This window comes from Numida meleagris, chromosome 4, assembly GCF_002078875.1.
Source record: "Numida meleagris isolate 19003 breed g44 Domestic line chromosome 4, NumMel1.0, whole genome shotgun sequence".
In the NCBI taxonomy this organism is placed as follows: domain Eukaryota; kingdom Metazoa; phylum Chordata; class Aves; order Galliformes; family Numididae; genus Numida; species Numida meleagris.
In genome coordinates, this window is record NC_034412.1 from 64,326,327 (window position 1) to 64,349,440 (window position 23,114).

General features: G+C 40.7%; 1 protein-coding gene across 2 annotated transcripts in view; it reads right to left on the reverse strand.

The window, feature by feature from the left end:
• The window catches only part of UNC5C (unc-5 netrin receptor C), a 239,716-nt gene that overhangs the window by 80,951 nt on the left and 135,651 nt on the right, over nucleotides 1-23,114 (reverse strand). For both annotated transcript variants that reach the window (XM_021396043.1, XM_021396044.1), the window contains exon 2: nucleotides 3,026-3,247. In XM_021396043.1, the coding sequence (XP_021251718.1) occupies nucleotides 3,026-3,247 (222 nt within the window). The remainder of the gene's footprint in view (nucleotides 1-3,025; nucleotides 3,248-23,114) is intronic.

Consider the following 23,114-nt stretch of genomic DNA (forward strand, 5'->3'; position numbering starts at 1 on the left):
CAGATATACATTTTCCTGAGTTTTCACTATTTTGAAAAAAAAAAAGTTTCTATTTTACCTGCAACTTTACTCCTATCTTAAGTATACTGTTTATCCATTTATATTCCACACTCTGTAATGAGCTATAGATTCTCAGTTTAAGTAGAGGAAGATGCACAAACAGTTGCACCTGTGATATGCATTAACCAACCTTTTGGCATCAACCAGGTTGACTGATGAATGTAAGTTCTCTAATGTAGTACCTCTAATTGGATATGGGTTTTGTTTACATGTAATTACTGCTGTTTATCATTCAAAACATTTGTCCTCTAGTATATTCAGATGCATCTATTTTCAAGACTAGGCTTCTGCATTCTCTGCTTCAAATTGTTTTATGGCACCATGAAGTTCTTCACAGAATGAGATTTTGAAAAAACAAAGAAGTGCTGCATTGAATTTTTCACTTGCATTGAAAACTACAGCCCACACATCAGCATTTCCCTCAGACCTGTAAGCTGTGCTGCAGAACAAGAGCGCTAACAGGATGAGCCAGCTTTGTAACTTCTTGCTCTTATTTTGTCTCAAGCTTTTAAGTCAATGTTTCCTAAGTGTAAACTACCTCCCATAATAAAGCTTACAGAATGCATTTATTGTTAGGCATTCTCAATAATTTGTTGTTTTGTCTTGTTATGTTTAAAGTTCTGAGAATTAATATAATGCTTTTGTCTCCATCTTGCACTTTATTGGGCATGATTGCACCAATTTTACCCAACACATTAACACTAGACTATATATTAACTACGTGTGAACTTGAAGTATTCAAGTCAGGTTACTCAGTAAATTCACAGCATTTTTAGGTATTCTTTTTCTCTCTACAGAGCAGCGCTTTTCTCAGCGCTTATCTTTTGAGGCACATGATTCACAACTGATTTTTACAGGCCTTACACTGGCTTTTCCATAAGAAAGCTGGCCATACTTTTTCATTGTTTACATGGAATGTTACTTCTCAGATCAGAAAGAAGAAGAAACCTGAAAACAATCATTTAGAAACTTATTTTTTCCTCCTCCAGATCAGCACAGAACTGCTGAGTTCAAAACAAATGTTGTTTTAGTTCTTCTAGGTTACTGAGAAAAATCAGACCCTTCATTTTCAAAGCTGCCTGTGACTGTACTGCACAGAAGCCATAATGCAGTTACTGAATACTGATGTTGATAAAAGCTTAAAGAACTAACACAGTGATAGCTGTTCTCTTGCTTGTCCTTCACAGCAGTGCACTACCATGGATGGAAGAAAAAAAAAAAGAAAAAAAAAAGCTGATGTATTAAGATATTTCTTTTTTTGAGTTTTTCTGCTGCATCCACCCTGCTGGAATAGCCTATTCTTACAACCAAATAAAGAGACCTGAAGTTTAATATAGATTTTTTCGAGAGTCTTTCTTCCCTACACCCACCTTCTTTTTCTCAAGCTGAGAGCACCACAGTACTGTTAAAAGCTTATGCTTTTGATCTCTGTACAAATAAATGAGCCGAAACAAATAAAAGCCAGTTCACAAGAGACTTCCAAGACATCTGGTGGAGTTATTTTTCTAAGTAATTAGACCAAGTGGTGGTGTAATTCCCAAATGAAAGGTGCCTTCTTGCTTAGTATCCCGCTTTTTCTCAGAGCCATCAAAACTGCTGTTTTGAGTTTTTGAAGTAAGTTTCCCTTCATTCCTTGCACGTGACTCCATCTCAATTGATTACCAGTCTTCCCAAATTGGAACAATCATATCTTTGATTTACGCTAGTTAATAGCTCAAGTTTTTAAGCTTTGCCTCCAGCCCCCATGAATGCCATTGGATTTCTGATACTGACTGAAGAAGGATGAGGCTCTGGGCTTATATTTCCTTTCTTTCTTTTCCTTGCTAACGTACTGCAGTTCTCCATCACATGGGCTCTATGGAGCAGGTGAAAAATGTAATGGAATAACAGCCAGGTGCTTTCTCTGGATCAATACCCTGCTCTAAATTGTGCCCACGTGTACTTTCTCCTTCCTTCATAGAATCATGCTAGAAGATGATTAAATTTCTCCTTTTTTTTTTTTTTCTTTTTTCTTCTATCCCCCAGATCTCCCCAAGAAAAACCCTATTCTAGGGACAACCCACATACTCTTCAGCACTTGGTGGAAATTGTGGTTCTTGATCTGTACCTAAAATGCAGAACATCCACTCAGAATTTGTGACACTGGAGAAGTGAACAAGGGGATAGATTTGGCTGAGGAAACAATTATCTATTTTTTGTGCAAGGTCCTTATAGTTTTTGGTTCAGATGAGAGTAGAACCCTCTACAAATCACACTTTACTAACTGATCTGGATGCAGACACCACCTTTGTGCTATGACAGCTAGTGCTCAGTATTGCCAGTTGCAGAATTCACAACTGCATCAGGAGTAAAGAATCATAGAATCATAGAATGGCTTGGGTTGAAAAGGACCTCAAAGATCATCGAGTCTCAACCCCCCTGCCAAGTGCAGGGTCGCCAAGCACTAGATCAGGCTGCCCAGAGCCACGTCCAGTCTGGCCTTGAATGCCTCCAGGGACGGGGCATCCACAACCTCCCTGGGCAACCTGTTCCAGTGCGTCACCACCCTCTGTGTGAAAAACTTCCTCCTAATACCTAACCTAAATCTCCCCTGTCTCAGCTTAAAACCATTCCCCCTTGTCCTATCACTATCCACCCTCACAAACAATTGATCCCCCTCCTGTTTATACGCTCCCTTCAAGTATTGGAAGACCACAATGAGGTCTCCCCGGAGCCTTCTCTTCTCCAAACTGAACAAGCCCAGTTCCCTCAACCTTTCCTCATAGGAGAGGTGCTCCAGCCCTCTGATCATCTTGGTCGCCCTCCTCTGCACTCGTTCCAACAGCTCCACATCCTTCTTGTGCTGGGGGCCCCAGGCCTGGACACAGTACTCCAGAAAAGTAGCTGCCGTATGAATAGCGGCTAGATTACACAGGTTGGCTTGATATTACTGCATTTTAGTTCTCATGACATAATGGAAACTCACCAGAGGTTTCATCTACTCTCTCATCCACTACATGGTCCTTCTGATGAACCCATTCACTGTTGCACTTAAAATAGATCTGCGTGGCCGGGCTTGCTTTGCAGTACAGATTCACAGGTTTGTTTTTCACAATGTAAGCTTCTTCGGGTTCGATGAGAAAGTGGGGCAATGGCTCTGGAGGATCAGAAGGAAAAGTTTCTGGAAGTTCATGAAAAAAATCATCATCTGCAAAAAAAGAAACAAGAAGGACAAATGAAACAACCAAAATTCAGCAAAGAGTCACAAGCACTTCCTAAGCATGCTTTTCAAATAAAAGGTTATCTTAGGAGCATTCTTAGGCAGAGGCTTAAATGCACTGCTGTTTGCAGACTTGAAGAAATTGCTCTTTACATCCTCAGTTCTCCTTTCTCTATGTGATGTGACAGCGATGTGCACATTCACATGACTGGGAACGGCCCTTTGTTATCATCACCAGCAACACAAGCAATAAAACATTATGTTAGCGCTTGGGAGAGTTGACTGCAAAACCGTAAAAAGAAATAATAGAAACTTTTGAAGGCTTCAAGGTCACACTTTACTATTGTGACTTATCACTGTGTTTAATCAAGTGAATGCACAGAGCAAGTATAGGCTGAGGATGTTACAAATAGGAAATAATGTCTTTCATTTTAGATGAACAATTTTAAATTTAAGGGCAGAAGACTAAATGCATGTCCAGTCTATGCCTCTTTGTTCAGCATTCAGACTGTTGTTAAGACTGCTAATGAGAGTGCCAAGCTGTATTTAATGTATTTGGCTTGTGGCACCATCATCTGTACTGTTCCCACTATGGAGAGGAAGCAGGATCTGCAACACAGGGCATGCAAGCCGTGAGAGGGTGAAACTTTGGCCTAATGCAGCCCCATGCTATAGATTTAACGAACATGTGCACCTCCCTGGAGCTAATGGTCATGAGTTAATTCAGTGCAAGAAGCCTGGAGAAGAAGGAAAAGAGTCCAAACAAACAGAAGGAATCACTAACTACACCCAACCCACGTACCTTTCTTCTTCTCTTGCTCCCTCTTCACAAACCTCTCTTTCAAGCCCTTCTGCCCCTTTCTGCTGAGTATTTATACGCCAGAAAACACTAATTGAGTGGAGATAGCATCATTTCAGTTGACAACAACCCTTGTCCCACCCGCTTGCTGCCAATGTGTGCAAGAATTCTGGGGAGGAGGGGGCATGGGGGTCTCCAGATGGTGACAGATCCATCAGCAATAAGCTGATGGTCATGAGAGCTTTATTCAATCATCTCCTTTCTGCCTCTGAAGCAGTTACCATTATAAACAATGACGGACTTTGCTGGTGAACAATAAAACAGCACAGAACATCAAGATAAAAATGTCCTGCAGAAGACTGGTTATCTCCTCCCTGCCAGTCTTCATGAAGATGAAATGTCAGATGAAATGTCCTTCCCATACCCAAGCCATGCCTGAGCCAGTGGTGCTCAGAATTACATGGGCATGGAAGGCTCTCCTTCCAGCCATAGCCTTGCAGAATGATGAGAAAGAGTAGTGTCAGAAAGAGGAAATGGGACAAGAAGGCAGCTGGCTGCCCAGGCACAGAGCTATACAAGTTAGGCTGCATATCTCCCTTAGCGATGGAAGGACCCTATGCAGTAAGAGACTTTGTGAGCCTCTTGAACTGTTTATGAATATAGCATAAGTTCACCTTTTTTTCCACATTAATTCATAATTGTTTACCATTTTTTCTCTATATTAATGAGCTTGTTTCATTACCACATCACTCCTTCAGAGATAACACAGTGGAGCTGTTCAGTGTACGAAGAAAGGACCACAAAATACAGCCTGGCATTTTTCTAGCAAAGAGAACATCTGTGACATGCAATAATAATTCCGTTTCCATCTCCAGTGCTCCAAATAGTGCAGCTTAATTTTTAACACTTTCCCTCCCTCCTCTTTCCACTCCGACCAGTCCAGCCTCCCATTCTGCAGTACTCTGTCCACTTCTCATTAGGTATTTCTTCCTTGCTCTATTCTGCTCTCCAGCTCTTCCCAAAGGGAACGATGACATTCAGCAAGCGAGGTGACACAACATTTGTTTCCTGACCAGAAAACATGCCTGAACTGAAGCAAAAGGATTTCCAGCATTTCTCATCCCCTCCTGCCTGTAACTCCCCACATTCCCACTGCCTCCCTCCCTCACACACGTTGCTCCACAGCCAGATGCAGCACAGCAACATTAGAGATGAATCATTTCCCCTGAATTGCCACAGGATGTATCTTTTTCTTCTGGTCATTTAATTGCAAATCAGTGAGCAGACAGATGGAAACTAACAAAGCACACATATGTTTCATAATTAAACAAGTATTGCTTCACTAATTTCTGGTGACTGGAAGAATAAATGTATTTATTTTCACCACTAGATTTCAGCACATTATCAAAGGCAATACTTCTGCTGCCTGACCAATTAGCTGCATCTTAGCAAAGATGTAAATAGAAAACCTAGAAGGAGGGAGCAGAGAGCTGCAGAAAAGATAAAGGTGGGGGTTTACCTGCTGCATTCAACTTGTTGGAAAAGCCTATTCTTACAAGCAAATAAAAAAGAACCAGCCCAAGTCACTTGTTGGTGGATTACAGTTAAAGCACAGGCTGCTCACTTGGGGTGGGATTTGGAACCAAATTCAGATCAAAATTTTGCATTTTTTTTTAAAAATTGAATTATATATTGTTATACTTTCATAGTGATGTTTGCAGCAATGTGAATGCATAATTATAATGGTAGTTTATTACATACAAATTATTCTGAAAGGTCAAACACATTTACTTCTGAAAACATCAACATAGGATACTTGCAAATGCTCTACAAAGCAAGCTTTCAGCAGAACTTAAAGCCATTTAATGAATCTGTGCTTTCATTAAGCCATGTTTCCAGTGATTCTATAAATACTTCCATCAAAGCTTCTCCTGACCAGCTAAGCGTGGGCCATTCCTCTCTCCAAAAGAACACCATACTCTGACTTACTGTTCTGAGGGATTACTGTGTTACAACTACGTGGCGCAGTGGGTCTGTTTCTGTAGGCAGTTGGAGGTCAGCTCTCTTGGTGCACTCCATCTCTATACAAGGGGATAAATCTTGTCTGAGAATTTGATCTCAATCTTCCTGATGATTCTCTCTGGATATTTAAAATTTTCATCTTCCAATTGCTCAGTGAAGAAGCAAACTTTATATCACTCTTATTTAACTCTTATTTAAATTAGACAATTTTTCCTCTGTCTGGAGGAAACAAACAAACAAACTTTGACTGCCAATCATTCTGCCATGGCCATGGCTTCTTCACAGCCGTGATCAAATACAAACATGAGGCTTGCACACTTCTCCTCTGTTACAGCAAGTCCCCTTTTGTGCTCAGCAACTTTGAGCTGCAAGTTTACTTCTGCAATATGTCACATTCATCTTTATTTTCACATAATAAAGTGTTCAGCCCATCTGTTGTTATTGACTGATTTATATTAGCAAGACAAAAGACCTGATTAATGGTACCGCTAAACTGATTTCACTTATGCAATTCATTCATATTAAGAGAGTAAATTTTAAAAAGTCCTTTTAATCTATAAATTTAATTTGGAATTTTTATTTTAGTTGCTGGCCTGAATACAGATGTGCTCTTTTATTTGCCTTCTGTAATATCTGACAATTTTATATATTTTTTAAGTGCAAATCAAATGCAAAATCTATAGGAAAAGATAAAGCATCACTGGAATCAGCATTGAAACTGGCACAGAATGACACACAGAAATTTCAGTTTAATTTTAGTTTAATCTTCTATGAAGCTAAAACAAACCTTTGTCTAAGCAGGAGCCTTTTGATGTCAAGGTCTTCATTCTTTTCATGCACTTGTTTGTAAAACTGTATGTATTATAGCTCTTCAAGCATAACAAGTGGAAAAGGAGATTTTATGGTACACTTCCCTTTTTATGGACTAGTATCCCTGTTCTAATCTGTGGCAGGAAAATATTGTGTTTCATACACCAATCTATTCATCTCTAGATCACTAGTTTTATTACTATATATCAAGCTTTAATTCTCATCAGCCCAGTGTATAACTCACTATATTTCTGAAGTGCGAGACTTACACTATTATTGCTTAGATCATAATAGATAGGACCATTATCTCCTTGCGTGAGACCTGCAGCAAATTCTTCTCAAATGGAATTTACTTCAGAATGAGTCAAGAGCAATTTAAAATGAATGGCTGCAAAGCTAATTCCGCTTGCATTTGGATGCCCATCACTCAGCAAGATCATTCCCTGAGTGTTGCAAGGAAGGCAGCCGGAGCTAACAGTATGGATGGGATTTCTGTTTGGTTTTTAATGTTATGATTAAAGGCTTTCTATAGCAACGAGTATTGTTTACTGTGAGATTAACAGCAGGTGCTAGCTGGGTAAGACAGCTTTCTCAGGATGGAGGCAACGGTTTGTTTTACAGTGCATGCTTCCTGAAAACAGGAAGGGAAAAATCGCTCAACTCTAAGTCCTTTTGTCCCTGAATTTTCTTAAATCCAAGGAAGGGTATGCAATATTATGGTGCCACCAGATGGGAAGCATGGAAGCAAAAATCCTGTATGCCATACAATGTGCCTCTACTTTATAGCCCCTTTCTGTTGCCTGAGCTAGAAGTGGGAGAAAACAGGACTTCTTCAAAGACGCAATGAGATGTGAATAGTAAGCAAGAAGCAAGTTGATGGAGAGAATTACTAGTGAGTAGCTGCCCTGTCAGAGGTCCCTCTTGTCCCTGCCCCATCCCAGAAGCCCACTGAAAACAGAAAGCACATTTCCCTGCTTTACCCTGTGAAGGAAGAGGAGAAGGTGGCATTCTCAGCACCATATCCTCTGTCAGCCCTGCGGCCAGCTGATTGCAAGGACAGCATGCTATGAGGCAATCACACCTTATTCTTCAGTATCTCAGAGACGAAAGATTTCACCAAATAGCCTGGGAAGACTGCAGTTTTATAACAGAATCATATTTGGCCAGCCTGGAAGGCTCAGCTCTGCTTGCTTGGAGTTGAATTCATTGCAGGCCTTCTGTGTCTAAAAAGGAGGCTTTGGCTTTGTGGCAGCCCACAAATGAGATACATGCTGAACCTTGTTGAACTCTCATGGGAACATACTGAAGGGAATTTCAGACTCACGTTTACTGAGCACCCACAAAATTAAATGCTCTTTCAGCAGTGAAAGCAGAGGGCAGGCATGGTTTGGGAAAAAAATGATAGAGAAATTGATAGAGCACTCAATGAAATGGGTGAGTTCAGTTCAGAAATGAAATAAATAGATACTAGAAAGAGGAATTAATTTCTCCTGCACCCACAACAACTTAGTGCAGACAGTCCTACCAGACCTTGGCTGAATGACGCCTCCCTAGGAGGACAAATGCCAGCTCTGCATGGTGGAGAATGAAAGCCACCACCACTTAACAGTCATGTGCACGTAGATCAGGAGGCTGCTGTTCCAAACAGATTTTGGGGCTGCTCCCCAAAAACACACACATCGAACAAAACCCAAACACATCACTTCTTTCCTTCTTTTACCCTCACCAAAGGAAGCAACTTCAACACAGGTCCAGGAAGCAACGTGCAATCCATTGTCAGCAGTGTGCAATCATTGGCACAGGTGCCAACCTGGAGCCCTTTCTAAAGCCAGGGCATGGTCATCTGAGACACCTGAAGTACTGGATTTTTAGATCAACTTGAGCCCAGGAAGGAGGTTTCTTCTGTTTGATGACAGGCCTACTATACTGAACATAATAAAGACATAAATAAATAAATAAATAAAATTTAGGCTACCAGAGATCGGATGTAGTAATCCTTTTCATTTTGTCCACCAGCCTATCTCAGCAAGTTTGAGAGAGTTGAAAGAGAGAAGAGAGCAACGTGCTTTCCCGTGTAACACCAGCACACAGCTCGACATTGCACAGGGTGCCTGCTAAGGCTGAGAGCAATGGTTCAAAAATGGGAAAGTTGCACAACTGCAGAAGCAAAAGGAGCCTATGCGCTCCTGCTGGCTTACAGCACTGCGGTGAACAGGACCGCTCACACTGCACACTTCACTCCATTTTCCTGTTTCATATGAATGGAGCATGGTCAGATATTAAACCAATGGCAAAGGAAGATGAAACAGTAAACAGTTATCACTCTGACATGGCTAATGTGGACACCCTGCACAGCTGGGTTACCTACAGCAATCAGCTTGTGCTCTGTTTCCTCCATCTTGGTCATACCTTCTCCTTTCCTCCCACATTGATGCTTAACCTGGTAAAACTGTACTGATGGCAATCAAGTCACATCTGATTTGTATCTGAGTAACAAAAAGGAGATTTAGATCAAAAGGAGGAAAGCAATTTTATTTCTTACTCTAACACACTGAAGGGTGTGTACTAGCTTTATGAAGCAATGTGCAAGATATATATCATTGCCTGGCAAAAATGCATCTTCCCCCAGTTCATTTAATTCATAATTATAATTAAATTTACTATTTTTCCTGAGGCAAACAGCAATTTTATCATCACTCAGATCAGAGGCAATCCAAAGACAGAATGTGTCCTCAAAATGATTCTTGCAGCCTTCGGTAAGAGAGAGAGCTCTTTGTGGATCGTGTTGCTAATCCAGCAGACATGGGTACAGACACAGACATGACATTTAATGTGCTGTATCCAGATCTTTACCATTGCCTTGAGACAAACTCCATCAAACTACAAACTGCTGCCTAAACATGCAAGGGATGGCACAGGTATTTGTTAGCATTGGATCAGCGTAGGAAAAAGCCAGAACATAGTGTGATTTCACACATGGCACTGAAACTACGTTCTGTAGAATAAGAAAAGCAACAAGCTGTTCTTTGTGTAATTGGGTTTATAATAATTGTTGTCAGTACAAGAAATCTAATGCAGTAATCTGCACGTTATGAGGTTGCCTAGCCATTTAAATAGATAAATAAGGATGGAGGTAAATGTCAAGTGAAGGGACAAAGCCCTGTCTCTGCAGTCCTTTCTTACAACACATTCATTAATTCTAGTGGAAACTGCTCTTGTGCTTCTACAGAGCTATTGGACTGTGTTGGTTTGGTTACATCACCAAGGCTATCAAATGTGCAGCACCTGAAAATAAAATAGTGCTTGTAAACAATAAATGACATTGGTGAAATTTCTTTGTAACTATTATCATGTGGAAGATTGCTCTCCTTTGCCTTTGTCCTGTTGCTCTCTCTTTCCAATTCTTTCAAACTAATAAAAGATTCACTTTTTAATAAAAGCAAGCGGGTTGAGGACTGTTGCAGAAAATTTTTCTCCCTTTCTTTGTTACGTAACAAAAACACAAAGAGTAACGAGAAGTGTTAGTTCATAGAGTGCATATGCTGTATTCTTGAAGTGTAAGCTCTGGGCATATACCCTACTTACAAAAATGCCAGGGCTTCTGCTGGACATCGTTGTGTTTGTAGAGCTCATGCAGTTGGGGCTGCATGGTCCACTTTTCTATTCTCTAGTGTGAGTGTGATATACTAACCATGAAGGAACAGGGCCAGATAACGCCTGCAAACAGAAGTACATTTTTCCTTTTGGATTCTACTTAGTAATGAGCTCGTGTGATAGCATGAGATCCCTTCCCAACCACCTGCAAAGCAAAGTCTGATTTGAAACATTTCTGCCCCAGTTGCCATTAGCAGTCATAATGGTTGACACAGGGTCAAAAAATTATTGAACCTCCAAGGAGCATCATTTCCTCTTCAGTGTTAGGCTTCACTTTTCTTTGACACATTAGTCCTGAAGCAGCTCCAGGCTCTTGACCTCTCCTTTAACCCTGATAACTAATTAAAGATGGACAAGGCTTAAGCTAAAATACTTTTTGTTAAACCTATTCATTCTCAAGTCCCCTTCAGGCACTCTTTATCACACAGGACAGAGCCCGACATATTTACATGAAGATGAAAGTAGGTGCCTCATACAATAATACAAAAAATCTTTTTACAAGACCTAACTTAACCTTTGTGGTGAGAAGGTAGGATGCATTTTATAGCCCATAAAGTATATCCTCAACACAAAGTGGAAACAAGCTTCCTAGGCATTGTCCAAAGCATACAATTCAGGAAAAATCTGAGGATAATTAACACTATGTATTCGTAGAATTAAAAGTTCAGACACAGGTTCCTCATCTGACTGCTGTGTCAACAGTCTGAACACAGTGTCTTGAATACAACAAAAACCAAAGATGATTTTTAGTGCTTTTTCATGTCCTGGAAGCAACGACAGAGCTCAGACTAGAGAGTCATCAGCTGTAGGCACATGGGGCTAGTGCTAAATCATAGCATCAACACAACTTGGTTTAATATAAATCAACCTGTGTAAAATGTTTTGTTTATGGCTAGGGCACATGAAATGAGTTCTGTACTGTCAGCTTGAGAGATGATCTATAACTGGATGCGGTACATTGCAAATGCTTTCTTAGCTTTTTATGCTATTTTGTATTAATAATTAAGCTTGCTTCTTGCTTCAGTGTGTTAGGGTTAAAATGTCAGTCCTTTGGTTTTAGCAAGAATGGCTATTTATATCCTTAATTTTCCCATTATTAAAACCGCTGCAGAGCTCTGCTCCCAGATTTCTAATGCTTTCAATGCTAGGATTTTTCTTAGCAAAGAGTGATGATCAACATCTCGTGATTAATAAAACTGAGGTCTAGTGGGATGTTATGGGTCCTGATTGCATGAGATATCTGAAGTGCCCAGTTAATTAAATCAGCAGGATCACTCCATCCCAGAGAAACACAGGACACTTGCCCATGCCTCAAATAACTGCTCAGTCAGCTGGCCTTCTGGTTAAGGAACTGAGCTGAGACCAGGGAATGGATACTCTTGTGCAGCCATGGGGAAATCTGTCCTGGCAGGTTGAAGGTCCCATCTGCAAAGTGGATGTAGCAGCCTAACAGCTAGCACTGTAATGCACTACACCTTCACAACTGAGTGCACAATGCAGCACTCAGGTTCTTTCCTCAAAATGTATCCAAAATGGCTTAATCAGCATCATTTACTAAACAGCCAGCAGCAGTTATACAAAGGACTACAACTAAAGTTATGTTTACAGAACTACTAGGAAATATATCCCAGCTATTTTGGAGCCAGTGATAGGTGCAGCAGTTACCAGGTGTTCCTCTGTGCCCCTGCAGTAACCGCTTGCTTTCATGTTGGTCTCCTTCTGTACCTGTGGTGCAACTCAGGAGCAGGACTTGGAGCAGGAGCCTGATCTCAGCTGCTCTGAAGAGCTCTCTCCATGGGACAGGGGAGTCCTGATGGGACCACCATTCTGAGACTAACACTAATCCTCCTCATGAATATCTACTGATTCACTGTTTTCTTCCTTGGATCTTAATGATATTATTATTGGCATAGTGCTAGTTACCTAATTTCATCCGCAGCCAATTTTTCAAGAACCATAAATTATTTTGTAGGAGGCTGATTTATCCCAGCAGAAGTCCAAATTGAATTAGAAATCCATTAGCTAAATTCTGAGCAGGAATTTCTAGGGAGAAAGAGAAGGGGAAGGAGGTAATTTGGGAATCTGAGTGCAAAATGTGGAAAAAGGAGGAAAAAAAGTCATTAAAGAAGTAGGAAAAGGAAAATAAAAGACAAATATCATCTTTTCAAATTAAGCACATAGGTATTTAGGCAGCCAGATGGAAGAATGCAGATTATTGCCTAGGATCAGACATATGACTCAGACATTAATTTATTTATTTTGACTAGCAATTGGCTTTGTAAATACATGGGTCTTTGTAAGCAGATGAAAAGCAAAGGCCTGTCATGCTCACATTCATGCAAATAACAACAGATTGTGTGTACTACATATACTAGTAAAGCTAATAATAAGGTGTTCAACCAAATCTTAATGCAAAATAATCAACTGCATTCCTCCCTCTGAGAGAAAATGAAAGCAAGAGAGACTTATTACTTTGGGAACCCATAGGATGATTGAATCTGCTAGGCTCGTCCATGCAGAGTCAGTTTATTTCAGGAGATGCATAGACAATGTCCCCTTCTGAGCATATTTATTTACACGAAGGCAAATCCTTTCCTCTGCCCTACCACCAGCAGCCTCAGCATATGAAGGCAGGTGGAAGGAGAATGCAGCTAGTTCACTGACAGTAACACCCTATCATTTTCTAAAGTTGGAAACTATGATGGATGGCTCCCAGGGCTTGCGGAGGGACACTGCAGTACAGAACCTCTCATTCTACATTCACAGAGTTATTTCAGGAATCCGTGAAAGGGATGAAGTATTTGGTTACAGACTGCAGATTTCCCCCTGCAGTGCCTAAATTCACTGACACTCACCTCCTTAGTCTCATTGATTTCTTACTCTCAAATTCTCAAACAATTGAAAAAAAAAAACCAACAATCTTAAGAACTTAAATAGCAACATGAGACAGCAGGCCTCTGGCTCTTGCATTATCCCCACCTCAATCTTTGACCCAAGTGCCTGTGAAGCACGAAGCGCCCTTCTGTCATCAGGAATGCCCAAGATAACTCAAACTGAAGTTGCAGACACCAACAATATCAAACACGCTGTGCCAACAGGATGCTCTGACAAGAGTCGTAAGACTTCTTCTGGATAACAGTGTGTAAAACGCCAGTACCAGCAAAACATGTAGTCCCCTTTCTTATCCACCATCCCACCCTTTGCTTCCAAATTTTTCCAGATTCACTCCACAGCCACTAAAAGAAAGAATGAACAAGGGAAGGAAAAGTAAAGGAAACCTTCTAAACACTCAGTAATCAACACTACAATTGAAATGGTGGTAAATTAGAGAAACCCTCAGGAAGTACTGAGAACAGATGCAATACCTATGTTTTGTGGAATGGCAGACAGCACTGGTGTTCAGAGACTGGCATTCTAAGGTTAATTCCCAGATCTTGCTCCTCTTTCTCATCTGTAAACAGTTTCTTGTCTGCCACATTCATTTTTAATGCACATTTCTTACCCACAGAGATAGATATCTCTCCATATGCCAATAGAAAATGCCACTGATACTGGAGCATCAGATCATGAAAAGACAAGATGCTACCAAGATGTTTCTCATCTCAGTACTGTTAATTGATTTGAGTAAATTAGAAGTATTCCTAAACTGGAATTATAGGTCAGATACTCATATTATTGACTTTCCTTTACAGTACCTTTAGGTGAAATCATACATGCAGAAAGGGAGAGAAAAGGCTTCTTGAGGTATTTCTAACTTGAGCAACTCCAGCAGCAGGGAATAAGAAATCCTAGATATGAAATGATAAAATGATATGATGTGTTTTGAATGCTAGATGAGAAATACTGGGAGATATCTAGCTCTGTTTTGTAGATGACGAACTGACACACTTCATAGCTCTTGGGACCACGTCATTTAGCCAGAGTTAGAAGTGCATCACTGGTATTAGGACATACGGTAATTTATACCTGCCATTGACTTCTCCGCATCTTAAAAAAAAAAAAAAAAGCGCAACACCACTCAATAATAGCCCACATTATTCCATGAAGTTGCAATTTTTTTTTTCTACCTCTAGTACAAAAATGAAATCCTTGATGTCTGAACTCCCTGCACATGTAACTCAGCTGCCTGAGCCTTGGTCCTCACAAAAAGAGAAGGAATGTCTTTGGGTTTGATTTTTAAAATATATACCTAGGTTCAAAAAGACAACACAGCAATGCCAATGAATGAATCCAAAACAAAAAGAAAAAGAAACATTGTCAAATAATAATGGAAATGCAATTCATTTGCAGGCTTTTCTGGACATGTTTTGTATTGCTATATGGTATTTATTTATCAGTGCTTCTCAGGAGGTCAGATCCAAGCTGAAGAGCAATGAATCAGTACTCTAATCTCCCTCCCCATCATCCCCAGCCTTTCCAAGGAAGCTGATATTCAAACTCAGCTGAATCTCTCAAGTTCTGATCATAAATGCCATCACTAGAAAAACACAGACCTAAGCTAAGCATAAGACATAAATATATTAATCCTGCTTTCTGCTTCCTCATCTCTGACCTTCTTTACCACTCTTCCTGGTTTTCTGTCATACCTTTCATTCCCCATTTAATCCTCTCATTTCTTTCCTCAGTGCTCTCTACCTTTTTTTTTCTTTCTTCCATATTGCTCCCCATTGTTTTCTTTTCTCACGTTCAGCCAGCTTTACTAGTCAGGAATCCCACTATGTTCTTACAAATGAAAAAGATTCATAGCCAAGAAGATAACTACAGAAAATGACTACAGACAGGAGCTCTCACAAAAGCCAACATCTAAATTAAGTATTTGTATTTACTTTAATGACTCTCAGAATAACTAACTACATTTTTTTACCCATATTCATACAAAATCCATCCATCCACACAGTAGTAATTTTAATATTCAGATAGGCTAATAAGGCAAGAGTTAATCCTGTTTTATTCTTGAGTCTGACTAAATACTACAGATTAAAGTGGTTCTCCAATTATAGAGCTTTTACTGGTTATCTGGTTTGAACATCACAAGCCAATTTTGACATTCGATAATCTTGTTCAGCAGGTTTCTACTTTGTGACCAGAAGAACACAGTATCATTAAATCAAACATCTGTAAATACACAGTAAGAAGTCATGTTCTGTCACTGTCCAAATCTTGGAGCAGAAAGGATAGAAAATGTATAGAATCTATTATTAGGCATAGTATGTGAAGGTCTTACATAAAAAAAGTCACTTGTACTTGTTCAGTCTTACCCTCTGAGCCACATTTCCTTTGAAGAGGCAAAATGACAGCATACAAGCAAATATCTAAATTAAAACAGCAGCTGTGCACTTGGGTAGTAATTGTATGCAAGAAACCTCAGAAGCTCTCTGTTAATACTTAAAGCAAGGGGTGTATTTTGGTTAGATTCCCACTGTACATGGAGCTGATGCCAAAACACATTATAGCACAGCTGAAAACAGGTATTGTAAGAGCAAGACAGTCAGCATTTTGCCTCGGGAGCCTGGGCTGTCACTTCCCGTTAACGAACAAAACCTCTGTTAGCTGAGCTGCTTCATTCCCAAGGCCACCTCTGCTGTTTGGTAACACATAACACTTTCACCCTATGCACACTCAACAGAGGACTCTTTCCATCACTGTAAATTTAATCTGAATCCATACAAAAAGCCACAAACCACTATTACATTCATCTCTGTTGGTATGTTAAAGTTACACTGCTCCGCGTGATAACTGTCTTGTAGCTGCAGCTGGGTTTTAAGTGACTTCACAGAGTGGTTGAGGTTAGCAGGGACCACTAGGTCCATCTGCCCCAGCTCCAGCCCCTGCTCCAGGTGGGTCACCCAGAGCAGGGTGCCCAGCACCGTGTCCAGGGAGCTTTTGCAGATCTCCAAAGAAGAGACTCCACAGCCTTCCTGGGTAACCTGTTCTGGCACCTGCACAGACTCGTTTCCCTCCAGGATCCTCCTTGCCACACTGGAAAATCTGCACTCCTGCCAGATGAGCAGAAATCCCAGTTTGAAAGGAGTTGGGGTTTGGTATTGCACCTACTGCAGAGACAACCAATTACCAACTTGCTTGTCCACCACGCTGGGCACAGCAGCTTCTGCCAAGCTGTGGATCTCCCCTGTGGCACCCTTCAGATTATGTCATCTGCAAGCTTGTCAAGATGTCCTGCGCCATCCCTGCTGCCTCCACACTGTTCACAGCCACCACTACTGTCTGGTCTTGTGGATTGAGGCTTCATATTTCCCTGGCCTGCTACTCCCAGGTGAAAAAATGTCATTGCCCCAAGGATATGCTTAATGCATGTACAGATGATCCTGGTTGTGAAAGGAGAGGAGTAGCAGCAGGAGCAGAGAACAAGTTGCTGTACATGACAGTTCATTTCTGGATAGCTAAGGAGATTAATGCCTTCACCTGCTGCTCATGCATTACTGTCTCCAGCCATACAGAGATGAAATGCTGTCATGTAAAGCAACTTGCTCTTCATTGCTCAAGCGGAGAGAGCTCATGCAGCAACCGCTCTGCTGAACCCTGAGCCCTGGCGCAGTGTTTAATTAAGGAAAGCATAAATATGAAGCACACTTTTTCTTTAAATAACACCCTGTAAATGCTACATCCCCAAACAACCTGATGAAAAGTGTAAGAACTGACAAAGCCATAAACTATCTTAGTATGGCTTGCAGCAGTCAGCTACAAAATGAGTGTTCTTTATCTTTGTTAAATGACCAACATCAAAGATTATTGTCCAAATCTTTCTTCATATTTGATCCACTTTCCTTGGCTGTTATTATTGCTCTTATCATTTGCCATTTCTAATATCTCCTTAGAAATCTGAAAATAACTGCTCCCCAGACACCTTTTTTGAAATTTGTATTTGTAGCATAAATTAGGTACAGGGAAAAAAATGCTGGGTGCAAAATAGACACATCAAGCAGTTTCTGCAAGTGCACAGTACTCCTGTGACAGAAAACCTGTCCATCTCCCCATCAGCAATGGTCTCTTATTCCTCATGCATCTCAGAGACGAGGATGTTATTTTTCTATTCCTTTTTTTTTTTTTTTTAATTAAGTAGGTAATTTACAGGTCATGCCTGAGCTTGTATTATTGGTTTTGCAGCTGTTTTCACTATTGTCAGCTATTGCCCTCATCAAGAAAAGCACTGATCTCATTATTTGGCACAATTTTCTCAAATTATCTACTACTCGCCTTATTGTTCCATCATCTGTATCATCCACTTTTTCTTGTTGCTGTTCCTCTGCTTCAGCTTCCTTATGTTATTTCTGTGTGACTCCGTTTTCTACTGCTTATTTATCAGTCACAAACTCCATAAATGCCCATTTACACAACTGCTTATGTACACTAGCAACCTTACTGAGAGGATGCAGAAGGCAAAGCACTGTGATTCTGAAACAGTTGTGGATTTTTGTATACTGTAGACTGGCAAAAATAAAATCCTTCCCATCCACTGTGAATGTTGGCATTTCTATGAACATCTTCTGTTTCCTCTAGAGGGATAACGCACGTAGGACATCGTGGGACTTTAGAAGAGAGGTGGGCAAAGGGATTTTATGCTCTCTGGGCCCCTTCATTTATCTTCTTCATTGTCTTAAACTCCAAGAGCTGTGAGATGGTAAACAACATGAAAGAGCTATCAGATAGGTAACAGCTCTTCAGCCAAATCCATCTGTCTGAACTTAACTATTGTTGTGAAAAACACATCATTGTAATTATTCATTATACAGACATCCTCCCCATACTCAGTTTGCTGACTATGATTCTCCCCAGGAGGAGTGACCAGAATGAAGAAAAAAGAAGAGAGAAGGCATATGAAAGCTGGAGAAAATTAGCATGCAATAAGCTATTTTTTCTGTCAATTTTCTCATCTCCTTTTATTAACAGATTTGTTTTTGAAGCAATTATACACGTGCAATCCATTTGTGGCATCTCTTTGCTTGCCTCCTGACACAACCATTATTAGGGCTGTCACCACCGATCAGCTGACAGCTAGAGAAAGGCAGTTCTGCAGTGTCCTGGTGCTGCCAGTCAATATCAGTGGAATAGCAACAGGGCCTGTGAATTACCTATTATTTTTCTTCCCAGTGGCTGCGTTGAGAACAGTTCTTGCTTCATTCAAGAGAAGCAGGGGAGATGGAAGATAGTCTTCATGTGATCCCCAGGTCATGTGCTAGCAGCAACTGCTGCTATTTCATAGAATCATAGAATTAGCTAGGTTGGAAAAGACCTACAAGATCACCTAGTCCAACCATCCACCTACCACCAATAACCCCACTAAACCATGTCTCTCAACGCTACATCTAAATGTTTCTTGAACACCTCCAGGGACGGTGACTCAACCACCTCCCTGGGCAGCCCATTCCAGTGCCTGACCACTCTTTCAGAAAAGTAGTGTTTTCTAATGTCCAGCCTAAATCTCCCCTGGTGCAACTTGAGGCCATTCCCCCTCATCCTGTCACCAGTTACAAGAGAGAAGAGGCTGACCCCCAGCTCACTACAACCTCCCTTCAGGTAGTTATAGAGAGCGATAAGGTCTCCCCTGAGCCTCCTCTTCTCCAGACTGAACAATCCCAGCTCCCTCAGCCACTCCTCATAAGGCCTGTGCCTTTCATATCCTTGCCACCCAGAGCATGACGTGATTTGTGCTAAGCTCTCAGCAATCCCCATTAAAACCATGGCCAGGACCCAGTGCATCTCTGAAATGATTCAGGAAAATGCCTGTGAATGTATGGCACTTCTGATCCCCTTGCTACAGAGCAAGCAGAGTATGACCCAAGGTTTGCTGAACTAAGCGCAGGCCAGCTGCCTGGATGGATTTCCCCCCCATAGAGAAGGAAAATTGGCAAAGCTGTCCATTAATATGAAGAACTGGTGAGAGCAGGCCAGGAGTGCCAGCACTATTTTTCAATCATACATCATTACGGAATGGTTGATTATCATTGCTGTAAAGCATACTGTGTGCTGACGAGATCAATTTTGCCAGGAAATGGGAAAGTGCGCTCCATTACAGCTCTCGGCAGCTGTGTCCCACATTGCAATGATATCTCAATTCTTGGTGCAAGGTTGTGCCAGGTGGGAGCAGGACCCCGCAGCCACTGTGCCCTCTGTTCTCAGTCAGCCCACATAAACACAAAGCTAGGCACGGACAAGATTATTTCCTCTCTTGCACAAAAAGTGAGTCCAGCCTCACACAACAACCCATCATCCTGAGGGGAAGGGAGTTGAGCTCCACAACAGATGAATGCACACGGTTTACAGGGTCAATCCCAGCTCTGCTATGGATGACTTGAGCACCCATGGGTGAGCCATTCGGTCTGTACGATCACAGCTGTAATTTTTTTTTTTCTTTCTGCCTGTATTTCCCCTCTTAATATTTTGAAGTCTTGCAGAGACAAAGACCTTTCACTAGATTCCCACTCTATCTTAAACAGAGTGAGCTTAGCCTTGAAGCTAAAGCCCTGGCTATGTGCAAATGACAGCCTCCCAAAAATCACAGAATTTAGGCACAGATGCAACAAAGTACTTACGCTTCTATAGGAAGGCACTTGACCTTCTGCCGGTAATGAGCTTATGACTTTGATCAAAGAACCTTTTCTCTCTGAGACAATGCAAATAAACTGATTAATGTATGAGTTTATTTTAATATGAACCCTTCAAGAAATTTGGCCTGTGGGTGTCAGACAGTTTCCATCTCATTACAGAGTAAGATGGATGCATTACACTTCTCTTTGAGCTAAATCTGCATCTATATCACCATTTGAATTGTATTTGCAGACACTGCGCCACTGAAATCTGTGTGGGTAACAGAAGCAATGAATAAGAGACAGGTTTGTCTCAAGTACGTTATGTGCTGACCCTGGATATTTCACTTCCATCACCGGAACTGAATCAAACCCTCAGTGCTGTTCCTTCACTAGTGTTTGTACTAAGGGCACCTCAGGGAAACACAGACTGAGGTATGTCTGGGCACTCAACAGCCAGAAATAGCCAGGGTCTCACTGAAATAGCACACAGAAGCTGGGTTTGGAGGTGGTGGTGATCCTTCTAGCATTTTTCCAGTGATTCTCTCAACTTTGAGCATTTCTTTTTCCAGCATGAGCATGTGATTGTACCATAGAGAATATCACCTAGAACTGCCATCATTCCAAATGGTCATAATTTCCTATTGCTCTGAAAGGGACAAAGGTTATAATTTACCCACTGTTAGGTGGCTACTTTGAGAACATTTTTCTCCTGTTATTTTCAAGAGGACTGAGAATACAGTTAATTTGAAGGAAAAAAAAGGCAACTTAACTTTTTCTGGAAAAAATGAAGGAATTGGTCACATTGAAAGAGGGCACCATAGCACAGCCTGTCACTAGTCTCTTGATGTCCTGGGGAGGTGGCATCAGTCTTGAGAATGAGAAGACATTTGTAGCTGTGGGGTGAGGGCAGGAGGGGATCATGGAGAGACAAGGGGAGTCAGCTCACATGTGAACCTGTAAGTCCAAGCAAATGAAGGATAGTGGCATGGGAAATCAATCAAAACACTCAGACACAGTGAAGAAAAACCTGTAAAAACTGTCCTTTGATATCATCTTAATCTAATCCTGGACCAGAAAGGCAAAATGTCTTGCTCATAATAACAGGGTTGTTAACTTGGGGTGGCAAGAGTTAAGCTCATTGGCATAGTGAACATTTCCCTACCTTGACGAGCATGGATTTGTGAACTGAAGTCTAAATATCCTGCATTTATAACCCTTGATAGGGGATAATTGTACAGTGTTTAATTCTAAATTACAGACATCTATACTGTGCCATGGCTCCATTTTTACATAGGCTTCTATTTTCCTACTAGAATTATTCCACGGAAAATAAAACCAAAAAATATATTATTCAAAAATGTAGTTACACAGCATAAAACATCTTTTCTAACTTGCTCTAGTGTTCTCAAATGGCTCAGCTCCTTTTCCTCCAGCAGAAATGGGCTTTTGTACAGTCAGATGAATCCCTACACAGCTCTTGGCTACTGTAAGACGCTGCCTTGTACCTATTGAGGAGCTATTCCAAGATCTCACAATAATATGTCCTTCAGTCAGGCTAAGCAGCAAGAGAGATTCTCTGCCTGGTTATTCATAAAGTCACGGCTGACCAAGAGCAAAGCCTTATCTCACACACAGCGCATATCTCAGTGGTATGCTCTTTGTATAACAGCAGAGGATGAGATAGAATATGTAATAAAGTTGTGCTCTCTGGAAAGGGAACTATGGAATGAATCACTTGTAAGAAAAATTTATCCTAACAACTTCCTTTGCTGGGCAAATCTGTAGTCTATCAAGAATAAAATCAAGACTTCAATAATCCATTCATGCTTTAAATATTTCCATCAAATGACAGTTCTGAAAGTAAATGATATAATGCAAGTGCTAAGCCAGTTTTCTCATCAAAGAAAAAGGTACATGAAAACATGGGACTTCAAGACTGCTGAAAAACAAGTAATTGCTGTGCTACCATAAAATAACCGGAATTCTTCCTTCTGCCATTCTAAAAGTACTTTTGCTTGTTAATTTATCTTATTGGGTTTCTAAGAGTCAGATTTTCTCAAGATTTTAAGAGATGAAACACTAATCTTTAAAAGCAACACATTAAACTGGTTTTACCCTCACTGCATCTTTTTGTTCAGTTGGTTACCAAAACTCCACTTAGTGACATTATCACTGTAACAATATTACTTACATGTTCAGTTTGAGCTTCCCTACTTCAGCCTACCAAACGCAATATCAAGATTCACAGTTCAAAAGCCTATAGCCTTGGACAACATTTGGAAGAGACTTATTTCCAAAATATTGCTATTCTGCCCTGTTTTTACTTGTTTCTCTTGCTGTTGGTTAGAAGTAATGAAGTATTGGTTTGGAATCAGGATGAACAAAAGGCCCTTGGCACAATCACATCTCAGGCACATTAAAAATGCTCCTTCATTCCTCAGTCTGCCAATAGTTGAGTTTTTCACTTGTCCCACATCAATACTATGCTAGAGATTGTACAAACTTAGGTATTGACTGTGTGAGACAATTTGCTCTGGAAAAGACATAAGAGAGATAAGAGCTTTAGAAGGACTGTATTAAAAACTAGGAGTTAAAAATAAAAAGATGACAAACACCATGCAACCAAGCCTCCCAGGCTATTAACATCTTCTGAACAGATTAATGAAATCTAATGAATTCCAAACTCTTACATCTCAGAGCATACATCTGACATGGAGTCCTTTGTGAAAAGCTAATCTGACACCAAGACTAAACAGGAGTAAGCAAAGGCTGATGGTGTTCACCAGTTCTCAGGGCTGCTTGTTTTTAGACCTGTTTATGAAACCATTCTAAATATAGTTCAACATTTCTCTCCTTAGAAAATTGCTACACACACTTTGGTGAAGAGAAGATGTGTTGGAGATTATAGTTGACTACTTTCTGTCACCATCTCTCTAACTACTTGTACACTTACTAACATCCCTGTCCATACCCTCTCAGTGTTAGACACCAGTGATTCCAGTCAATGGAGAGACTCTCTGTC